Raw genomic sequence first — 24,186 nt, forward strand, 5'->3', positions numbered from 1 at the left:
ATCTGTTTAACAAGGATCTGCAGACATCATGTAACTTGGCAGATTCAGTCTCCAGAGGTGTTTCGGGGCTGTTCCTTTGTTCCTTCCTCTCCCAAATCCACAATGACCATGGATGCTTCCAAGCTGGGGGGAGCATTAGACAGGAAAGATAGTCCAAGAAACATGATCACCATCAAAAGGCCATTCTTCACACCAGTGTTTTAGACATGTCTTCCTGCTTGAATAACTAGCTTATGGTGGCCCCACTGTGGGGATTTCTTGCTAGCATTCCTGGTGTAGATGTTTTTGTGGTTGCAGTCTCCTGGTGTAGATGTTTTTGTGGTTGCAGTCTCTTGTGGTGCACGTAAACTGGTAGAAGCTCTGGTTGTTGATTCCATTATAGAAGCTTTTACAGAGTTATTCATTCTACTGTCTAGAGGGCATGGGATGAGAATGCAGCAAAGACTTGTCTGTACTTTCTGGCTTGATGGCACAGTCTTTGTGATGCTGTATTTGTGCCTGAGGATACTGATGCCGCACTAGACTGAGTGTTTTGCAAGCTCATCAGGTGTTCATGGAATTGTTAATGATTTTTTTTGTTAATGATTTTTTTTTTTAACTAGGCCCTAAAGTTGTGGACATTGCCACAATTCTCAAAGTGGACTTTGTTTTTGCAGTATAGCCCATTGTTTATGCTTATAATAGATGCTCTGCTTGTGGAGTGTACCCTCCTCTTGATTCTGCTTTCAGGTAGTCCTGTAAAAGGAGGATCAACCTAACCACTTGGAGCTGTGGACAGCCTTCAAGGGCCCTCCTAATTTGGTTCAACAGTTGTTACTGTGTCATACCTAAACAAATTTAATAAGAGCAGCTCCAGTCTTAACCTGATGTGCAGAGATTATGCACATCTGGCAGTGAGTTATAGTTCTCTCAGCGGTGCACATCTAGGAGAAATTAACTTGCTGGTGGCAAACATTGATCTATTTCTATAGTCCATGTCCTTTATTTACAAGTTTGGGAGCAGTGTGTAGCAGGTGTCTTCCAGAAATGGGGTACGTCAAAATATGACAGTTTCACTGCAGGGAATGAGGCTTTACCCCTTTTACACTCCAGTGTTACAGAGCAAGAGTTTAAACTGGATGCACCGTTATCCAGTGGAAAGGGACATTTCTTCCCTTCTTTGAAAGTCCTGCCTCTCCAAGTGGTTTTTAACCTTTTGATTTGGCAAGCTTTCTCATTTCACCTTCTGACTGGCTGTGACAGCACTGAAGTTTGTATTTTTGAAGTGTTTCTTACAATCCTTTATTTTTCTTCTGGAGGCCATCAACTGTGCTTCTTGAATTTTGGAGTTACAGACCTTGGTATATGAAGCTTATTTCATATGTTCAGAGCTTCAAGTCCCCCTTAGGACCAGCTTGTATTCGTTTCAGAAGTGGCTTCTGAATCGTCATTAAACCACTCCATGTTCACACTCTGTTCTTTGCCTGTACAGACACCAGAGTAAAGCGAGCACGAGAGCTGTTCACACCCAGGTTGTGCATAGTTAGTTTAGGCTTTACCTGACTGGTATAAGAAGACAGAACATCTTGTTCATCTCCTTTGCTCTGGAGTGAAAAGAGCTGAAAGTTAGCAAACAATCCCTTTCCTGTTGGATTGCCAGCTGTGTTTGTAATGAGGCATCTTAATGCTGCATGAAAAGTGCTGCAGATTTTTTTAAATTATGTGTAGTATTATGTCTTCCTTACAGTTGTTTTGTTTTAGGATTTTTTTGAGTCATTTCTTAGGTGTTGTGTAACAAATAACATTTTTTGCAAAGCTGACAAAAGTCACACAGATGTTTACAGCCTAATTACAAAAGCTCAATTTTACTGACAGTATCCATTACAAAAGGGGAAAAATGCAGTTTTAAAAAGTCATAGATTCATAAAGGCACATGTTCACCAGGGGGTGGTAGTTAGATTAGTATATATCTATAAGCCTAGCCATGCAACCCGATCCAATTATGTCCCCATGTAATATGAGCATCTGTTTGGCGGGGTATGTTGAGATTGTTAAAGATTTAGTGGAGGGTATGTTGGTTAAGGAATATTGGGTGTGTGGTAGAGATTTATTAATGCACCACCATGTTAAAGTTAGTTTTCTTATTGTTTTACTACATTCTGTTTAGTTTTCTCTCTGAGAAGAGTAAACCTTTTTTTGTAAATTGGAATTCTAGGACCTGGCTTAAAAAGTCCAGAAGAAAGAACGATGGAATACTTGGAAGAGGTAGCCGTTGACTGTGCCCGAGGAATTGTAAACAAGACAGTATCTATAAAGAAGGAAAAAGGGCTAATTCAAAGTAAGTATTTTATTGAATGATTTATATTTCGTAGTGATAAGACTGTATTCATTCTCATCCCACACCCAGGTTGTGTACTTGAGTCAGATTTAATTCATGCACAGTTGCAAGTAAACGTAGATTTGTATGGTATGAGGGAATGTTTTGGTTGAGGTGGCGAAGAGGGCAAATGTGTGGTATGAAGCCCCAGGGGTGCATGAATTTCCTACGTTCAAATGATACTGTTTAGTACTTTAAGATTTGGTAAGGCATGGCCCTCTTCACTAACTGCCACCAGGATAGCATCATGAGCAATGGCTGTCCATTAATTCTCTTTTATAGCTGCAGCCTCTGCATTGGCTAATGTCATGTGTAAGGTACCAAAGTATTCCTCGACCAGATCACGTTTTTTGGTGACATTTTCAGACTGTGTGTGAGGCATTACATGTTTGAGGCATCACAACCATTTTTAATTCCTGCTCTGTAGCTGATTGCTCATCACTCAGATGTCATTAATTTTAGTAAGTCTATTAGACTGATCAGGATTGATCTGAAGCTGTGCATTTACAAATATTCAAGGTTTTGACTGCTGGTTTTTAGAAGGATTCATTGTTCTGATCCATAAAGATAAGTTGATTTTTATGGCAGGTACAACTTTTATTTATTTGGATGACACTTTTTCATTTCTATAGGCAATCTTAAGTCATTTAAAACTGATGCCTGTTATGTATAATTTGAAATTATCAAGATCTCTGTCTTGTGTGGGTATATCTGAGAGCAAAGCTATTTCTTCGTGTTTTTGCCCTATATGCCTGGCAACCATGAAGCCTCCCCAGGCCTTTTATAACCTTTTAATTTTCATGGATTGGTCATCTCCCTAAATTGTTCAGAGGGTGTCCATTATTGAAGTATCTGCGAGGATACTTTTGTCCTAGGCATTTAAAGCTATGAGAGCATTTGATGTCTGTTTGCCCACAAGTGGGGTTAAGAATGAGTGTAATGTGTCATTAGGCCTGCCTTTTGCAGGTGCACTTTTCCATGTACTTGTTATGAAGACTACCACCAGCTGGTGTCTTAGTGAGATAAATGCCCATCCCCTGGCTACACATTTGGATCTCCAACCCTTTTTTGGGGGGGTTTTGGCAGTAGGCTGCCGTTTCTGCCCCACCAGGAAGGGCATGCATATCCACCCCTGCCAGTTCTGACAAATGCCTGAGATGCCAATCAAACTCTGGTTGGCTGTTCTGTTAGGGCTTTATCCCTCTATGCCACTAGTGCCGGTGTGAAAAGTGAAATATTTGAAGGTCTCACTTTGGTTTGTTAGCACTTTAACTCCTGCTTAAACATCTGTATTAAGTTTTAGGACTTTTGTTTTGGCTGGTTTGACTTTTAGCACAAACCATTCAACATTTTCTTGTAAGGAATTTAACTTGAGCTGTGGCACTGTTTTATGTCAAGATGGGCTACTTTACTGAAGTAGAAATTGATGCCAGTCTGGACACCATGAAAGTTTGCCAAGCTCTTTTTAGGAATCTGTCTTCTGTTGAGTAACCTAGATAAAGTTACCCATTTTTGTTATACCGTGTTCCTGGCTGAGTGGTTCTTATAGTTTTGAATACATTTTTATACTACTCTGAGCATCATCTTTAGGTTATCAACTTCTTTTGATAGGCTTTCATTGTTGAGTGAATTCCACAATGTTTTTTAATCTACAATGCAAAAAGGGGAAAGGGAGCATTATGCTTTCAGAATTCTGGCTAAAAGACAAAATGTTCACCTGCACTGTAATACCAGTATTTTGAATAAGACTAGCAGTGATTCTGTTTGTGTATTTGCTGTTATGGTGATTACCCTGATATAACTATACTGTGTGGTGAAAGCACATTTAGTACTGTTTTTGAAAGTGCCCGAAGAATGGTTGCTTTGATAAGGGTGATATCTTTGTTGTTCTGTATTTGACTTCAGTTTATGTAGGATGATAAAAACTACAAGGCACATCAGGGTTTTTGTCTAGCTGTTCATCCTACAAAGGTATGAGGGATCAAATAATATGGATAGCTTGGAATAAATCTAAATGCAGGAGTCTAAAGGAACAGGGTACAAGGATAGGATTATAGTCAACGTACGAAAGAAGTCCATTAAGTTTTTATTTGCTAACATTTGGGGGGGGGTGCTTTGTAGCTGCTGATATGCAGAGGTGCATACCAAAAGGAGGCATTGTAGTCGGGAACTAGTTTAATTAGGGCAACATGCAACGGGACGTTAATTTTTACATCAGTTATGCCACATAAGGTTTCCTACTGTTGCACCATGGGAGTTGAAGCTTAGGGAATTGTCAGCTCAGGTGCAGAAATCTCTGGCTACTTTCCCCATGTAGAGTGGTACGAGCTGTGCTGCAAGTTATAGATGAATGTGTCTTTCTCAAAAAAATGCATACTGTTATGATGAGTTCTCAAAACTATTTCATGAAATAGTCAAATGGATTTCTTTTTGAATCCTGTTGACAACTTGATTTGGGCAGACAAAAGTAAAATGAGAGGTATGTATTTTTAGAAGTAATTAACATTGTTTGTTTTGCAGAAATAACAGACTACGTTATGGGTATTGCCTTTGTCAGAAAGCAAATATACAACACGGTGGAAAAGAGAGTAATGAAACAGACAAAAGGATTATACCCAGCTCCATTGAAAATCATTGAGGTAAAAGGTGGTGATTAATGCCATAAGTCGGACTTCTTGTATGTTTGCTTTTTTAATTGCTGTTCATATAGTTCAGCTCATAATGAGTGCATTCACAGCCAAGTAGTCTCTCTTGTGGAAAGGGCTGTATTCTGAGATGCAGTGACATTAACACATTCTGGTACATACTGTGGCTACTTTTCTACCTTCCCATAATTTTTAATGTGCAACTTTCCCTAAGGTATACATTTGCCATTATTTTCTATTGGTTTTCCAAACTTATTAAATGGCAGCCACATTGTCCAGTATGGGTTGTAAGTTTTTTGTTGCAGTGTTGATCGTGAGAAGTAGTTGCATATAGCAATGAGGCACTGTCTCTGTTTGTCCCTCATTGGAGAAAAGGTCGTTCTTGGTTGTTCATCTTTAACAAAGAGACATTACCAACCATGACCCCAATGTCATGGTGTGATTAGCAGTTTTATTGCTGGAAGAGCTGCCTTGGGAGCGAAAGATGGTGCAGTGCCTTCTCACCTTTGCCTGACAGAAGGGTTTGGTGTGCATTCTGGAATGCACTCCTCACTTGAGAATCTTTGGGGAGCCCAAGGATCTGCAAAGGCACTTATTTTCAAAGAGATTGGGCCAACTGAGAGGATATTACTTGCAGAAGTGGAAGACTCGTTTAACAGGTGTGCTTTGCATGCAAAACACTTGAGCCTTAGTGGCTGTCTGTAATGGGGAATGAGGTGGCTTAAGAATCAAGAAACCCTGATCTCCAGAGCATGAAAGAACCATTTCTTTGTGCTCATTTCCTGCCTAGGGGTGTGAATGGACAATGGTTTTCTCAAGCTGGTAGTGAAGGAGCCAGTAGGGCAAGTGGAGGGAAGGCTTTTTATGGGACTAGGAAGTGGGAGAAAAATGCATCCAAAAAAAGTCCATTGCTTACTTGGAGTGTAGTAACAGCTGTTAATAGTTCTCTTGTGTACACAAGAAGGAACATCTCAGGCTGTGACATGTTCTTTTTAAACCGAGCCAGACTGCACATTTTTGTGTGCAGTATAATTTCAATACTTCTTGTTGATGCTGACCATAAACATTCAGTTTCCATCAACTGTCTTAAGTTTTTGATTACTTTCACTTTTTTGTTAGCAGTAATGGGGAGCTGAAATTCAAGCAATGTTGTGATTTCCCTCAGGAAGGGTTACTTTTTTAAATACCTTCATTACATTATCGCTCAAAATGTAGGCACATTAATAGAGAAAGAAACTAACCATATTAATATTTTCATTTGCTTGCATTATACATATGTTTTTTTTTAATTTTTAACAGTTGTCTTTCTCTCAAACATAACAAATTGTTTAGTTTATACCATCCCTCAAAACTCACTCCCCCATCATTCTTCATGTATCCTTACTGCTGATTGCATTTATTTCTATGTAATTTGCTTCTTCCCATTTCCAAACTTCCCACTTCCAGTTCTTTTACAAAACTCAGTATTTCAGTTAGTCTGCTTAGATTTTGATTTCCATTTTCTAGAAATTGCTTTTTGGCAGCCAACTTGCAGTCATCCCTATTGGCAGAATCTCCTTCCTCCATTCCCATATTAGCTAAATCCTTGGAATAGTTTTTGCTACTTCATAGGCGAGTGGCAAACTGAGCTTGAGGACCATTTTAAGCCTAGCCAATTAAACCATTAGGTAAACTTACCCATACCTAGTTCAGAGGTATATATTTATATACTCCCCGTAGGATCGTGATTAGTTCTGAGTGAGAGAATGATTATTTCTAAGGAATACCGTTCAGTGTTTATAGTGACCATATTGTAGGAAGATGATTTATGCATATTTGTTGTAATGGTGGTGGTTATTTTGAACGATGGGCATCTAAAATCCGACACTTTCCTTATTTCTTGACCTTCCTCCCCGTTTTATCATTCCTTTCCACTTTGATTTATATCCTTATGCTTGTGTTATGTATATAAGCTTCAACTGCATATCTGTAAAGTATGCATTCAGATAAAGCAATCCTAAACTACCTTGTTTTATAGGGCAGATCAATTTGTCCAACGTACTACTTTTCGCATACACACACACACACACACACACACACACACACACACACACACACACACACACACACACACACACACACACACACACACACACACACACCGTCAATTCCTTCACCCCTTTATCATCCACAGCGCTTCCCCTTTGGTTGATAAAATTCTCACCTGCATATAAAACTAAAAGGAATAAAATATTTTCACTGCTCGTGTCTTGCTATTTATATCCATAATAAAGAGCTTCCAGTTTGTCAGTTTTTGGATTATCTTTTGTTTAGTTTTCTCCCACATATTTATAGCTGCCATAACAAAATCATTTTTAATCCATATGCCTAAATACTTGTGTCCCTATAAATTAGTGTATTGCTGATCTAGTTCATATGTGGGTACATAGTTGCTGATGTTGCTTTTCTTAGTTTCAGGTCTTTTCTGGATATGAAAAGAATTATCTGTGTTCCTCCCTACTAGAATGTTTTCTGCATTTATCAGGTAGAAAATGACGTAATCTACAAATATGGTCCTCAAGAAAAGTTAACCTTACCAGTTATATCTTTGAATTTGTGAGCCCCTTTTCTTTGACAGTGGCTCCAAATTTAACACAAAAAAAGAGGAAAGAGGACACCACTGCCTGCTTTCTTGGCTTCTGTGATGAGCCCTCCCACCTTTAATTCTTGTCTATGACCCATCATATATTCTCCTATTTAACCTTATTATTCTGTCAGGGAAAGCAAATACTTCCATTGCTGTACCCCATCTCCCAAATGACCTTATCAGATGCTTTCTGTGCATGAAGACCCACCAAGATCATCATTGTTCTGCTAATGTTGTCAAATGTTTGCATTCCCTTCACAAAACTGCATAGATCTGCATCAGTTATGGTAGCACATTTTCCATTCGCCTAGCTAGCATATATACATAAATGCCTCTTAATCCTGGTTTAAAATTGAAATGGGTTTATTTGAAGCTGGGTCAGAAGGGTCTTTATCTCTTTGGGTAATGGCATCCACCACAGTTCTCTTCCAAGATGCTGGTGCTTCCCACTTTTAAAAATACTGATGTGTAATGTCTTTGCAGTCCACCTCAATCCATGGGTGTATTGAATCCAATCTGATCTGAGGGGGCAAACTTTATCTCCAAGTCTCAGGCTCCTCCCCTTTCCCAAAATGCACTGCTAGCCTTATTGCTCTCAGATTTCGGTTAAGCAACAGATGCTGTCTTCAGGGCTCAGCTCTTTAGTTACAGATAAATGGGTTTTCCAATCCTTTTTAGATAGATTTTTGTAATTTTGTATGGTTCATAGCTTTTTGCAGCATTTTGGATAGGTCTTAGCCAGTGCTTTACAGCCGCCCATCCCTTTTTCCCTGTAGGGAAATTTGTTTCTGTTTGGGACAGCTTTTTGGAGTAATATTTTGGATTTTTGTTTTAGGTTTAATACTTTGCGTGTTTCAGATTGACTTTTGATATTTCCAGCCTTTGTTAGTGTTGAACATAATGGGTCAATTTGTAGAAAGCTTCCCTCCTTTTATTTTTCTCGTTGTGGTGCATGTTGGACAAGGTGTCTGGTTTTAAAAAGTGTGTGGCCTATGGCCGTAAAATTCTGCAGTAACTTCCACATGTTAAATGCGTTTGCCTGTTGTGCTGTGCCTATCTGGATAACACCTGTAACATTTGTTTCTTTTGATTTGGTAGAGCATCAAAACTGGTGTTGAAGGGTCTTTTCCTTGCCCTAGCGGGATATTTTGGAGGTCTCCTTTGAAGGAAACGTATGTTAAGATGGACAGACCCAAAAAGGATAGGGACAGGAATCGTTCAAAGGAGAACTTGGAAGAGGTCTCTGAACCATTCTGCCTTGCAGAGACCTTCTCTGAAGGCCCCTTGACCCTCTGATTTGGCACCTTCCCAGTTGTCTCCATGGTCTGATTATGTTCAGATCTGTTCTATTGCTTTGAGTGTACTGGATCCAGTGTTTTCACCAGAACAGTCTTCCCCAAGGATCCAGTCAAAAATTCTTCCCCCCCAGGCAGGCAAGGGCACAGATCCTCTAGACTGCCCTTGGTGGTTTATTCCTTTAGGTCAGCATGAGCTTATCTGAAGCAGATCTGGATGTGAAGATTACCTTTAAGGGCCAGATATATGATGTTCTTCGTGTTTCACTGTTGCAGTCATCACACTTGGGTTATCTGCCTGCAGATAGCCCTCAGTCGGCCCGAATACTAGACTTAGTATTTCTGCGTTGGATGCTGTTGCTCTAGGACTGATGTCAGGTCATCCGGGGTATAAAAACAGGCAGCCGACGCCATTACATCAGTCTTTCTTGCCGAGGAGCCCGAAGCAGAAGCAGTTCGCAAGTGCCGGTCAGCCGCTACTTGAATTTTCGTTTACGAATTGAATAATCCTGAAGTCTTCTAAAGCAAAGTACCCCATTGTGGATATTTTTTCTTGTCTAACCAATGTCAGAAAAAGTTAATTGTCTTGCCTGTGGAAAGCAAATACCTCAGAGATTTTCATTCTTACTGCGTCACCTGTTTAGGCCCAGACCACGATGTCCCTCGGTGTTGGTTTTCTGCCTTGTTTAATGCCTGAACCATTCGTCTGGCTTTTTGTCGCTAAATTCTTTTGCTCTCGATCCCCGTATTCTGAAATGGCTTCGGTAAGTCATCCAACTACCGATATTCCAAAAAAACAAGGATAAAGACAGACACAGACCGCATAGGTCCAAAACTGCCGACGACACTTCCGTTAAGCTAGTCGCCAGTCCGCTGGTACTCTGAGGTGCCTTCGCAGCCCCTGATTCCTGCTTCAATGGATTTGCAGGCCTCTACAGAGACCCATTTGAAGTCCGGTTTGCTGTGAGACTCTTCTTCGACTATGGAACCTGCGGATGTCTCTACCTTGGATGGGTCCGGAGCCACTGTGCAGGCACCAGTTTCTGAGGCAGTTCTTCGCTCAACCGATGTTAGACTCAAACAGACTTCTTTTTTAACCAAAACTACTGAGTTTCTAAGGCCCAGAGTATGCACTACACCTAGAAAACAGACGACCAAAACACATGCACCTGCCCCCATGCCATAAAAACAACTGCTTAGAATTGCCAAAGACCTTATTATGCTGATTAGGGTAAATCAACCTTCCCCTGATAAGAGACAGAGTTCAGTCCCCTTCAGCTTCTACAGACCAGGAGTCTGATGACGCAGAGATTTCTGATTATGAAGACACGCTCTTATCTGCTTATGAAGATTCAGATGCAGAGGAATCCATTCCCTGTGCTTCCCCTCCAGAGGATTTTTCTTTTGGTGAAACCTTTACATAGCTTAAGAGAGCATTTCCACTGGGAATGCCAAGACTATCCTCAGTCCAAAAAGAGACTCAGAGAATTTCTAGATTTACCTCAGCACAGGCCTTTAGCAATGCCCCCTCTCCTGGAACTTGTGGATGATGATTTTATGGAATCCAGTCTTACTCCTGACACCTTACCTTCTGCCCTTAGGAAACCAGACAGGTACTACAGAGTACCTGACACTCACAAATTTATTTTCAGGAATCCTACTGCTGACCCAGAGATAATTTCCCAGGGCCTAAAGGTATCAAGGCTATTGCAGCCAAGAATCCCACCCCTTCGGACAAGGATTCCAGAGCTTTGGACAGATTGGGTAAGAAGGTGTATACCTCTTCAACTCTTGCTAATAGGGCACTGAATTGTCAGTTTCACATGCTGAAGTACCAGCAATGTATTATGGAACTTATTAAACAAAATGTGGCAACCTTTTCAGACTGTGCAAAAAATAAAGAATTGCAGGAGCTTATGCACTCTGCAAGCCAAGCCAGCAAACATACTTTGCAGTGTGGCTTTGACGCCCTAGAAGCATCTTGCTGGGCAGCAGTCACTGGCTCTGTACTGACGAGACATGCTTGGCTGAAGGAGCAGACCTTGCCAGACCATGTCAAATCAAAGTTACTAGATGCTCCTTTGAATAAGGACTGTTTGTTTGGCACCAAAGCAGAAGAGGTTCTTAAAAAGAAGTCTATGCAGACTGTTAACGAATTCTTACAAGTGCATTAGATTCAGAAGACATTGCCCTTCCAAACACTGGTCCTTTCCATCCCCCTCCAAGCCTTCTCAAACCAGACCCAGGGGAAACAGACCACCCAGACTGCAGTCTTAGGGTATGCAGAGATTTAAGCAATGGAGTGCCCCCACCCATAAAGCAGGGAGTGGTAAGCCACCTCCTCACGGAAAAAGCTCACAATAACTTCTTTACTCCACTCCCCAGCCCTGCCCAATTGCTTGTGCCCTTAGGAGGAAAACTTGCCCTTCACGCAAAAAACTGTATGTCCATCACTCAGGACCGATGGGTCCTCAATATTGTATTCCAGGGGTACAAATTTTATTTCCATTCACTGCCAACCCCAAGCGGGTTTCCAGACTTTCCTCCAAACCAGTGGGCAGAGGCTCAAAACCAAGTACTTTCCCTGCTCAATATCAGAGCTATTCAGCCAGTTCCAGTAGAACAGCGGGGTCAAGGATTCTACTGCAGACTCTTCTGCTACCCAGGAAAGAGGGCTGTTGGTGCCCATTCCTGGATCTTTCAATTCTCAACACCTTCCTGGTGGTACCAAAATTCAAAATGCTTACTCTGCAACAGCTTCTTCCCAGGCTAGCCAAGGATGCCTGGTTAGTCACCGTAGACTTGAAATAAGCCTATCTGCACATCCCCATAAGGGAGTCATGCAGAAAGTATCTACATTTCAGGGCAGGATCTGTGCATTCAGTTCTCTGCACTTCCCTTTGCCTTATCTACTGTGCCCAGAGTATTCACAAAATGCCTGGCTCCAGCCATTGCATACTGCAGGCAGAGAAATATCCAAATTTACCCGTACTTGGAAGACTGCCTGATTCAGGCAGACAGTCAGGAATTGCTGCTGCAGCACCTGACACTTGTAAAAATCCTTCTCACTTCCTTGGGGTACACCATCAACGAAAAGAAATCAAAACTGGTACCCAGACAAAAGATTGTATTCCTGGGAGCAAGTTTGGACACAACTTCCCAGATGACATTCCTCACTTAAGAAAAACAAGTCTGTCTGACAGACTACTTCAAACAAATGGCCACCAGAACCCAGCTGTCAGCAAGAAAAATACTGCAAGCCCTAGGGTTCATGGCCTCATGTATACTGCTAATTCCATATGCAAGACTGCATATGAGGAAACTTCAGTGGTACTTAAGTCTTTGGTGTCAAGTTTCTCAGGACCTGGGAACAGTCATTCCTATCATACCCTGTCTAAGGACAGAGTTACTTCTGTGGGCAGAAGCATGCAACTACAAGGGACTGCCATTTACTCAACACCATGCCGACCAGACCCTAACCACAGACGCATCAGACTATGCCTGGGGGGCACACATGGATGGCAAATGTATTCAGGGCCACTGGAGCCCAAGTCAAATTCATCTGCACATCAGCCGGAAAGATGCTAGCTTTGCAGAATCCACAGACAGCTTTCAGATCCCTACTATTTCCAGGACAACTGCTAATAAAAACAAACACCACAGTTGTGTGGTACATCAACAAGGAGTGGGTAACCCATTCTTACCCACTCTAATGTCCAAGCCCATGTTCCACAGGGCCATGGCTAACCTACAAAGTCCATCTGCAAGCTCAGTTCCTGCCAGGTAAACAAAATTCACTGGCAGATGACTTAAGCAGAAATCTCCTAGACCCACACTAGTGGCAGTTAGAGCCCAGCACCTTCAACCTTTTGATTCAGTAATGGGGAACCCCAGAGGTGGATTTCTTTGCCTCCCCCTATAACCACCAGCTCAGCAAATTCTGCACCAGGAATCCTCACAGCAGGGCCTGGAAAGTGGGTGCCCTATCTTTTAGTGGGTGAATCTTTCAATATATGCCTTTCCCCCTCTGCCCCTTCTCTCAAGAGTATTACTCAAAATAAAACAAGACAGACCAAGGGCAATTCTGATTGTCCCAGACTGGCCACGCCAGCACTGGTACCCACACCTGCGTAGCCTGACACCTGTGCCACCCTGGTACCTACACCAGAACCTAACCCTGCTCTCCCAGCAGGAGGGACAGATTTTGCATCCACAACTGCAAACCCTCAGTCTTACACCCTGGCTTATTCCGTGAATTCTTCCCCAGCAACCCTTGGCAAGCAGGTGCTGGACGTCATTCTTGAAGCCAGAAGACCCAGTACAAGAAAATCCTATGCTGATAAGTGGAAAAGGTTCTGCTCATGGATTCAGTCTGAAGGAGAGGACACAACACTGCCCTCCCTGCCTCTTATCCTGGATTACTTAGCAGATCTACTCCACCAAGGCCAGTTCTTCTCCTCCTTTAAGATACATGCCTCAGCCATTTCTGCTCATTACAACACTGAGCCACCTTTCCTCTCTCAACCTCTTTTCAAACAGTGTCTGAGAGGGGCAGACAACTTAAGGCCACCAAGGAGAGCACCTACCCCTGCTTGGGACCTTAACTTTGTACTGGAAAAGCTCATGCTTCCCCCCTTCGAACCTGCTGCTGCGGCAGCAGAGTTAAAATTCCTGTCTCTGAAAACAGCCTTGCTTCTAGCCATCACTTCAGCTAGAAGAGTGTCTGAGCTACAAGTACTGATTGCGGTGGAACCCTTTATTATTTTCCATGCTGACATGGTTTCCCCTCGGGACTAACCCTTACTTTATGCCAAACGTGGTGTCCAGTGTGGCTGTCAACCAATCCATCCATTTGCCAACCTTCTTCCCTAATCCTCAAAATAAAGGGGAAAGGATCTTGCACTCCTTGGACGTGCCCAGACAGCTCAGATTCTACCTTGATAGGACTAAGCCCTTCAGAAAATCTGACCATTTACTAATCAGCTTTGCAACAGGGGCAGAGAGGGCAAGGCCATTTCAAAGCAAACCATTTCAAAATGGCTAGCACACTGCATTTATTTCTGCTACACCGTGGGAAACCAACCTCTTAGGGGGTCAGAACACATTCCACTAGGGCAACATCTAACTCTACAGTATTTCTCAGGGGAGTCCCTACCAGGGACATCTTGGAAGCTGCTACCTGGAGTTCTGTACACACCTTCACCAAACATTACCACCAGCCTATCTTCTCCAAATCTAGGGCACGTTTTGCTACAGCAGTCCTGCAAGGCATATTAGCCAGCCCTAACGCTTCTTGACTGCCTCCACCCTTCTTCAGTTTTGGGAATCCACCCAAGTGAGACTACTGCAACAGTGCAACACGAAGAACATAGTGCAGTTGTGTACACTTACCATAAATGTAGATGTTAGAATGTATTCACTCTTGCAGTCCTGGTTTCCCTCCCTCCAGCCCCGTTATTTTTTCTTTTTCTCTCTCTCTCCTCTCTATGGCTATTACTCACCCCTTCTGGGGTATTGGTATTGGTATTGGTATTTACTTTTTACTGGTGGTGGTTTCCCCACCATAACTTGGCTCTCTATTTGGGGGGCTCCTGACATTTGGGGCAAGAAAAACTGATGTAATGGCATCAGCTGCCTGTTTTTATACCCCTGACGACCTGACGTCAGTCCTGGAGCGACAGCATCCGACGCAAAAATACTAAGTCTCTGGTATTTGGGCCGACTGAGGGCTACCTGCAGGCAGAGATTACCCAAATGTGATGATTGCAACAGTGAATACACTCTAACATCTACATTTATGGTAAGTGTACATAACTGTATTTTCTTCCTGACCCCCCCCCCCCAAACTGTGGGAGTGGCTAAACATTACCCATCTACTCCCATTGTTACTCCTTCTCTAGCCCACTTGTCAGATCCAGCTGCTTTGGATCATAGTGTTTACCACGTGGTCCCCCTACTGTAGCAGGCAACCTGGGTGTCCTAGATGTCTACCATTTTGAACAACTCTACTCCTAACCATTTTGAACAACTCTACTCCTAACCACTACAGAGTTAGATAGTTCTCACAGCAGGGTTAGGGTTCCAGTCTCAGTCTAATCCAAGGTTTTTAGAGCTGCCTTTGCCTCTTGGATCCCCAGCCCTCAACACCTCATCTCCATCTTCAGCTCCCTCCTAGCAGGGCAGCATCCTGGGGAGGACTTCCCTCATGGTCTTAAGACCAGAGGCCGCCTTTCATCATGACCTGCATCAGCCTTGGCATTTAAGATTATCTCTCACTTGAGAGAGGTCATGACCCATAGACTGTCACATCCAGCCCAGATCCCTGCAGTTTCCATTTCTTCAGTACCTCGTATATCTGTGGCCAGCCAGCACCAATCAGCCTCAAGCCAAGCCATGTCATTTCTAACTCTACCTTAGCTTCACCTCCTGCAGAAGAGCATAGGAAGCACAAGTGTAAAAGGAAGGATTTGGATTCCCCCATGGAATTAACCAAAGACCCCAGGCTCAATGAAGGTTACCAGACCACAGACATTCTGTCTGTACTGCTGTCACACCTGTAGGGAGGTAATCCTGAAAGGTCAGCAATGTAAGGAGGATTGCCCACCTCCCAGAGATGTTGAGGTTTGCCTGTGTTAAGAACCAGGTATCTTGGACCATTCTCCCTTCAAAATGCTCCTCCAGTCTCATAGGAGAGAAGTCTGCAGGCATTGTGGTCCTTGGAGAGGGAATGTTAAAGGAACATCCCAAGGTGTAATACATTTCCTTAGGAGAGCTCCTGGAATCCGAACAGAGGGAAGGTTGGTCCAGTATTGCCCCTTCCCCAGAGGAGTCTGTTTTTCTTAGCCTTGGTGCAGACCCATCTACATCCTGGGTGGTAGCATGAGTGGACAGCTTCGCTGACTTTGTATCCAAACAGGATTAGATGGAAGCAGACATGGTGGGACACATTCCTTGCAAGTTAGGCAAGATTTTAGTGGACCCTGAAAGGTAGGACACACTGGAGTAAGAGCTCTGCAGTGGACGCCATTGTGGTGATGCAGCAATCACTAAAAATGAACTCTGTGAGGAGAGTGCTTCTGTCCACCCCTTAACAGAGCCTATGGCTGTGGATAGATTTGGGAAGCTTGTCTATGCTTCAGCATATTTTTACTTTGTCAGTGCTAAGGTACATGACTTGTTTAACCAGACCGCAGAGGGATTTGACAAAGGATCTGTCAAAATCCCTAATAGGTACCACAGTGGAGTCCCGTAAGGCACTGGAGTTGTAGTTGCTTACCATGCAGTCTAACTTGTTCTTGTACATCAGCACAGCCGATGGCATGGCAAGAGCCGCAGGTATCAGCATTACTGTTCACCACCATACTTGGATGTGTCTGATTTCTCAGAAAACGTCAAGATGTTCCCTTTTCCATGCCCCTTTTAGTTGGCCAACCTTTTTGGACCCAAGATCAGTGAAGATCAGCGAGACCTTAACCAGGAACAAACCACACAGTAAAACCTAGACTGCCACTGGAATCCATTTCTCCACATCTCCAAGGTAAGTTTTGCATAGCCAGAAGGGTGGAAAACATTTTTGGTCCCACAGTTTTGCCCAGGGCACTTCTGGTGACAGGATTTCCCAGGGCAAATTTATGGGGACTTTAATGGATGCCTCCCTAAAGGTAGAAGTGGACCTCAGAAACGGGGGTTTTGAGGTCCTTTTAATGGCAAGCCCTTTCACTGCTCTTGAAATATTGCCTGCCTGCAGTCAAGGGGTGGTTTATTCTCCATCCCCAAACACGGCAGGCCGTCAACCCTTGATTCTTTGGTCTTGAGAGTAATAACTAGAAGCTATTCCATCCTCTTCACATCCCTTCCAGATGTAAAAACATGACTGTTCTATGCGTTTCACTGTTGCAGTCATCACATTTGGGTTATCTGCCTGCAGGTAGCAGTCAGCCGGCCTGAAAACCAGTGTCTTGGATTCCTATGTCAGATGCGGTCTCTTCTTCCATGCCGTCAGGTAGTCTGGTATAAAACATGCAGCCGACGCCATTACATCAGTCTTTCTTGCCGTGCGGTGCCCAAAGCAGAAACAGTTCGCAAGTGCTGGTTGGCAGACTCCTGAAATTTTCATTTTCGAGTTTCAGAACCGAAGTCTTCAAATAAAAGATAAGTACCCCATTGGGATCTTTTTTTCTTGTTCCAACCAATGTCAGTAAAAGTTAAAAATTGTCTTACCTGTGGAAAGCAAATACCTCAAAGATTTTCATTCGTACTGCATTCCCTCCTTAGGCCCAGACTACAATGTCCCTCGCTGACGGTTTTGTGCCTTGTTCAACCCCCGAACTATTCGTTGTCGGGCGATCTTTGCAGCAAATTATTTTGGTACTAGGTATCAGTACTCCGAAATGGCTTTAAGCCATCCGACTACCGATCTTCCAAAAAAAGTAAAGATAAAGACGGACCGCATAGGTCCAAAACTGCCGACGACGCTTCTGTTAAGCTAGTCGCCAGTCTGCCGGTACTCCGTGAAGCATGTTTGCAGCCACTGATACCCGCTACTTCAGATTTGCAGGCCTCTACTGAGACACATTTGGAGTCCGGTATGCCGCGAGATGCTTCAACTGTGGAACCTGCAGATGTCTCTACCTTGGATGGGTCCGGAGCCGCTGTGCAGGCACTGGCTTCTGAGGGTGTATTCTGGCCTACTGACTTGCTTCTTCTAGGCCTAAAACTCGAACCATGCCTAGGAAACTGACGCCCAGACTGCATGGTCAGGCCTCTATGCCTAAAAAACAAATAATAAGAATGGCTGAAGACCTTATTACTTTAATCAGGGGAAGCCAAACTTCCCCCTCTAAGAGACCTAGGACTGAATTTGCTTATGATACTTCTGACCAGGATTCTTAATTTTCTGTCTCCTCTGATGACCAGGATTTACCCTTATGTACCTATGAGGATTCTGATGCAGAGGACTCTTCCCTCTGCTTCTCCCCCAGAGGATTTTTCTTTTGGTGAAACCTTACATACTCTTAGGGAGCATTTCCACTGGGAAAGCCAGGATTACTCTGATTCTAAAAAGAGGCTTGAAGATTTCTTACTCCTGCCCCCAACAGTCCCTCCTGTGCTGGACATTGTTGACGATGCCTTTTTGGAATCTAGCTTGGCCCCTGACTCTCTACCTCCTGCTCCCAGAAAACTTGATAGATATTACAGGGTTCCTGATTCTCACAAGTTCCTTTTTAAAAATCCTACTGTGGATCCTGAGACCATTTCACAGGCACCCAAGGGCATTAAAGCTGCTATTGCCAAAATTCCTACCCCCTCTGATTCCAGGGCCCTGGATAGATGGGGTAAGAAGGTATACACCTCTGCAACCTTTGCCATCAGGGCCTTAAATTGCCAGTTTCATATGTTAAAGTATAAACAGAAAATGATGATTCCTGATTTGCTGAAAATAAGGATTTACAGGCTTTAATGCATTCTGCTGAACAGGTTGGAAAACATACTTTGCAATGTGGTTTTGATTCACTGGAGGCATCTTGCAGGGCTGCTGTCAACTGGGTCTGTACTTAGAAGGCATGCTTGGCTTAAGGAGCAATCTTTGCCAGATCATGTTAAAGCTAAATTGCTGGATGCTCCCTTAAATCAGGACCACCTGTTTGGCAACAAAGCAGAAGTTTTTAAAAAGATAGAGGAAAAAGCTAAATCTCTGCAAACTGTTAAAGATTTCTTACAAGTGCAGCCTCCCAGATTTAGTAGGCATTGGCCCTCAAAAAATTGGTCCTTTCCTGCCTCTTCCAGGCCTTCTCAGTTCAAACCCAGAACCAGCATAACACCCAGGTTGCAGTCCCAGGGTACACACAGGACTAAGCAGTGGGGGTCTCCCATTTCCAAATCAGGGAGAAGTAAGACTCCCCCCTATGATAAGCTGTCTCAATGACTTAACTTTAAAATTTCCAAGCACTTCTCAACTGACTGCTCACATAGGGGGAAAGATTGCTCTGCCAGCAAAAAACTGGGAACTCATTACCCAGGACACATGTTTTTTAAACATAGTTTCCCAAGGATACAGATTTCACTTCCACACGTTACCAACCCCAAACGGTTGGCCAGATCTACCCCCAATCAGTGGGCAGAGGCTCAAAAGCAGGTACTCTCTCTCTTAAGATTAAAGGCTTTTCAGACTGTACCAGAAGAGGAAAAGGGACAAGGTTTCAACTTGAGACTTTTCCTGGTACCCAGAAAAGACAATTCATGCCGTCCTTTCCTGGACCTGTCTATCCTAAACAACTTTTTGGTGATTCCAAAATTCAAGATGCCAACTCTTCACCAGTTGCTTCCCATGATAGGCAAAGATGCCTAGCTGGCAACACTGGATTTAAAGGAGGCCTACCTGCACATCCCAATCAGGGAATCTTGCAGATAATACCTACGCTTCAAAGCAGGCTGCATGCACTATCAGATGTTCATCGTGTTTCACTGTTACAGTCATGACTGTAGGGTTCTCCCCTGCCGACAGGCAGCCCCCGGTCAGCCAGAATCCCAAAGTCTGGGTTCGGCGTCGGCTGTTCAACCATGCTCCCTGACGTCAGAGCGCCAGGAGTACAAAGCTGACAGCCGACGCCATCTTCTCCAGTCTTTCTTGCCGTGCAGTGATAGCAGTTCGCAAGTGCCGGTCGGCTGACTCCTGACTAATTTTACTGATATACTTCAATCCAAAGATTTTTCTTCTCCACTCAAAGCTAAGTACCCCGTTGGGGAAACTTTTTTTTCTTGCTCCACTCCGATGTCAGAAAAAGTTAATAATTGTATTTCATGTGGGAAGCAAATACCTCATAAGGATTTTCATTCTTACTGTATTCCTTGCTTGGGCCCAGACCACGACGTAGCTAATTGTCGGTTTTGTGCCAGATTCAATCAACGTACAATTAAGCGAAGGTACGATTTTGCCTTTCATTACTTCGGTAGGCGCTTTAATTACAAAATGTCATCTGATACGGTTCTGGCTACCCGGAGTTCACAAACGCAAGGATAAAGACAGGCCTCTGAGGTCCAAATCTGATGATGGCGCACAACCGGAGCCAGCTTCAGGTTCGGCCGTCGTCAGTGAGGCGCTTTTGCAGCCCCTGTCGTCTGCCATTTCAGAACCAACGGCCGAAACGGACTCTCATGAGGAGCCAACCAGGCCTTTAAATATTCCTGTTGCAGGACCTTCGGACAATGCTCCTTCGGATGGGTCCGGAGCCGCTGTGCAGGTACCGGCTTCCGAAGGGGTTTTTAGGCCTACTCGGCTACTAATAAAGGCAAAGACAAAGGCAAAGACTCCTACAAAATCAAAGACTTCTACACAGGCCTCTTCTGAACCAGCTCCCAAGTCACAGAAACAGTTACTCAAGATGGCGGAGGATTTACTTACTATGATTAGGGGTTCTCATCCCCCTCCAGACAAAAGGCCTAGGCAGGATATCTCTTATGATTCCTTTGATCAGGCTTCTGTTTCCTCTGTTTCTTCTTCCGATCAGGAATATTCTTTCCCTCCTTATGAGGATTCTGATGCTGAAGAATCCATCCCTTCAGCTACTCCCCCTGAGGATTTTTCTTTTGGGGAAACTTTGCATGAAATGAGGGAACATTTCCACTGGGAAGGACAGGAGTATTCGGAATCCAAGAAAAGACTGAGGGCATTTCTTCTTCCCCAACATAGACCCCTGGCTATTCCTCCTGTTTTGGATATTGTGGATGATGCCTTTTTGGAGGCTAACTTAACCCCTGACTCTCTTCCTCCTGCTCCTGTTAAGCCTGATAGATATTACAGGGTTCCTGATTCCCATCCGTTTTTATACAAGAACCCTTCTGCTGACCCTGAAACCATTTCTCAGGGTCCTAAGGGAGCTAAGGTCGCTTCTGCCAAAAATCCTATTCCTACTGAAAAGGATTCTCTATCCTTAGAAAGATGGGGCAAAAAGGTGTACACTTCTGCTACTTTGTCCATTAGGGCTTTAAACTGTCCGTTTCATATGTTTAAATACCAGCAATTTCTACTGTCTGTCTTAAAACAAAAGCTTACTTCCATTTCTGCCTGTGCAGATAAGGAATTACATGACTTATTGCATGCCTCTGAACAGGTTGGGAAGCATGGTTTACACTGTGGATTTGATGCCTTGGAGGCTTCTTGTAGGGCTGTGGCCTCTGGCACAGTCCTTAGAAGGCATGCATGGCTAAAGGAACAAAATTTACCTGAACAAGTAAAGGCTAAATTATTGGATGCTCCTGTTCAGCCTAATGTTTTGTTTGGATCAAAAGCTGAAGAGGTGATTAAAAAGATGGAGGATAAGGCGAAATCCATGCAAACAGTAAGATTTCTTACAAGTACAGCCTCCTAGATTTAGCAGGAATTGGCCTTCAAAAAATTGGTCCTTTCCCTCTTCAGACAGGCCTCAGAGGGGTAGATATAGACGTTCCAGAGGCAGGCCTCAAACACAAGCTGCTTATAGACCAAGACAGTGGACTGCTTCCACTCCTAGGGGAGGAGAGGACAGGTCACAATCTCAAAGAAAACAAACTCAATGACTCCCTCTGTTGGGCTACAGGAACTTCTTGCCTGGAAGCCCCTCTCGGAGGAAAACTCTCTCTTTTTTATCAAAATTGGACTCCAATAACCCAAGACAAATGGGTTTTGGGTGTGGTTTTAAGAGGTTACAAATTCCATTTTCACACCTTGCCAAGGCCAAGCGGATGGCCAGACCTTCCAAAACATCAATGGACGGAGGCCTTAAACCAGGTGGAAGCTCTTTTGGCTATGAATGCCATAGAACTGGTTCCTCTTTCAGAGATGGGAAAAGGTTTTTATTCAAGGCTCTTTCTAGTCCCAAGGAAGCAAAACTCATGGAGACCCATTCTGGATCTGTCGGTCTTGAACACCTTTCTAGAAATTCCAAAATTCAAGATGCTTACTCTACAGCAGCTACTTCCAATGCTGTCCAAAATGCATGGATGGTAACTTTGGATTTAAAGGAGGCATATTTACACATTCCCATCAGGCAGGATCGCAGAAAATACCTCAGGTTCAAAGCCGGATCGAGGCACTTTCAATTCTCTGCGCTGCCCTTTGGATTATCTACTGCGCCCAGGGTCTTCACCAAATGCCTGGCTCCAGTAGTAGCTTACTGCAGACTCAAGGGAATTCAAATTTACCCTTATCTGGACGATTGTCTCATTCAGGCAGACAGCAAGGATGTCTTACTCCAGCATCTAGAATTTGTACAGAACCTCCTCATGTTCCTGGGATTCTCTGTAAACATAAAAAAAGTCAAATTTGACACCATGACAACAGATAACTTTTCTGGGTGCACTTCTAAACACCACAACCCAGATGGCATTTCTAACATCCGAAAAACAGTTACAGCTGGCTTCAACTTTCAAAACATTGGCAACTTTAACTCCTCTATCTGCAAGGAAATTCCTGCAGGCTTTGGGTTACATGGCCTCCTGCATCCTTCTCATACCATATGCAAGACTACACATGAGGAAAATACAGTGGTACCTAAAAAGTGTATGGTCTCAGCATTGCCACAGTTTAGACATACTGATCTCCGTCCTTCCCTGCCTTCAAAAGGAATTTCTTTGGTGGTCCAGGGCATGTGCTCTAAACAAAGGGAAGTCCTTCCCTCTGCCTCCTGCCTCTCAGATTCTAACCACGGACGCCTCGGATTATGCTTGGGGAGCCCATTTTTAGGGCAATTGTTTGCAGGGCCTTTGGACAAAGGATCAGAAGCACCTGCATATCAATTTAAAGGAAATGTTAGCCGTTCAGAAAGCTCTATTGGCCTTCGGGAATCTTTTACAACCAGGACAACTGTTAATACGGACAGACAACACCACAGTTATGTGGTACATAAACAAGCAAGGGGGATCTCATTCCTACCCCTTTGCAGACTAGCCATGGATCTATGGAACACAGCTCTAGCTTGCAATCTGGATCTTCAAGCTCAGTTTCTACCAGGAAAACAAAACTTCCTGGCAGACAGTCTGAGCAGAAATTTTTCGGATCCACACGAGTGGATGCTGGACACCAAAATATTCAGGATGATAATGAGCAGTCTGGGGATGTCCTCACATAGACCTCTTTGCATCCCATCTCAATCAACTACAGACTTTTTGCACCAGGACTTTCCAAAGAGAGGCTTGGAAAGTGGATGCCCTGTCATTCAGTTGGAGGAACCTCTCAGGATATGCCTTTCCGCCTCTTCCTCTTCTTCCACTGGTTTTACTGAAGATAAAACAGGACAAGCCCAAGATGATAATTTTGCTGGCTCCAAATTGGTCTCGGCAGTTTTGGTATCCAACTTTAAAAAACCTATGCCTGGACCCCCCTTGGGTTTTACCTCCGTCTCCGAACCTTCTGTCCCAACATCAGGGTCAGGTCCTACACTCTCATGTCAGAACTCTCAACCTGGCGGCCTGGTTAATCCAGGGCCTTTGATTTCTTCTTTACTGCCCAAGCAGGTTATGGATGTCATTTTAGAAGCCAGACGTCCTAGTACTAGAAAATCTTATGCAGGCAAATGGAAAAGATTTTGTTCCTGGATGCAGGCTCAGGATTCTGATCCTCTTCTTCCAAACATTACTTTAATTTTACTTTACTTGACTGATCTCTTACATAAGGGTGTCTCTCTTTCTTCCATTAAGATACATGCCTCTGCTATTTCTGCTCATTATAATACAGACCCTCCCATCTTTTCCCACCAGCTCATGTGACAGTTTCTTAGAGGAGCTAAGAACTTAAGACCTCCTAGATCTCCTCCTATTCCTGCTTGGGATCTCAACTATGTTTTGGAAAAACTAACCTTGCCTCCTTTTGAGCCTGCTGCCTCTTCTGACATCAAGTTTTTATCTTGGAAGACAGCCATCCTGTTGGCCCTAACCTCTGCCAGGAGAGTTTCTGAGTTACAAGCCCTTATGGCTGTGGAACCTTATATTTATTTTTCATCAAGATAGGGTATCTTTGAGGACTAATCCTACATTCATGCCTAAGGTGGTTTCCAGAGTGGCTTTAAATCAAACTATACACTTGCCAACCTTTTTCCCCACTCCTCAAAATAAAGGGGAAAGGATCTTACATTCCTTGGATATACACAGACAGCTACGTTTTTACCTGAACAGAACCAAGGACATCAGAAAATCAGAACAATTGTTTGTTTGTTATGCTTCAAGTTCCCAAGGTAAAGCCATTTCAAAACAGACCATTTCTAAATGGATTGCTCATGGAAACAGATTTTG

The 24,186-nt window shown here is 43.5% G+C and overlaps 1 protein-coding gene across 1 annotated transcript in view; it reads left to right on the forward strand.

Annotated features, from left to right (window-relative positions):
* Positions 1 to 24,186, forward strand: part of HADHA (hydroxyacyl-CoA dehydrogenase trifunctional multienzyme complex subunit alpha) — a 1,198,456-nt gene that overhangs the window by 407,490 nt on the left and 766,780 nt on the right. The window contains exons 8-9 of the mRNA XM_044061612.1: positions 2,195 to 2,317; positions 4,877 to 4,995. Of these exons, the coding sequence (XP_043917547.1) occupies positions 2,195 to 2,317; positions 4,877 to 4,995 (242 nt within the window). The remainder of the gene's footprint in view (positions 1 to 2,194; positions 2,318 to 4,876; positions 4,996 to 24,186) is intronic.

Source organism: Protopterus annectens, chromosome 2.part0 (genome assembly GCF_019279795.1).
Source record: "Protopterus annectens isolate FY-2018-M chromosome 2.part0, PAN1.0, whole genome shotgun sequence".
Classification (NCBI taxonomy): domain Eukaryota; kingdom Metazoa; phylum Chordata; order Ceratodontiformes; family Protopteridae; genus Protopterus; species Protopterus annectens.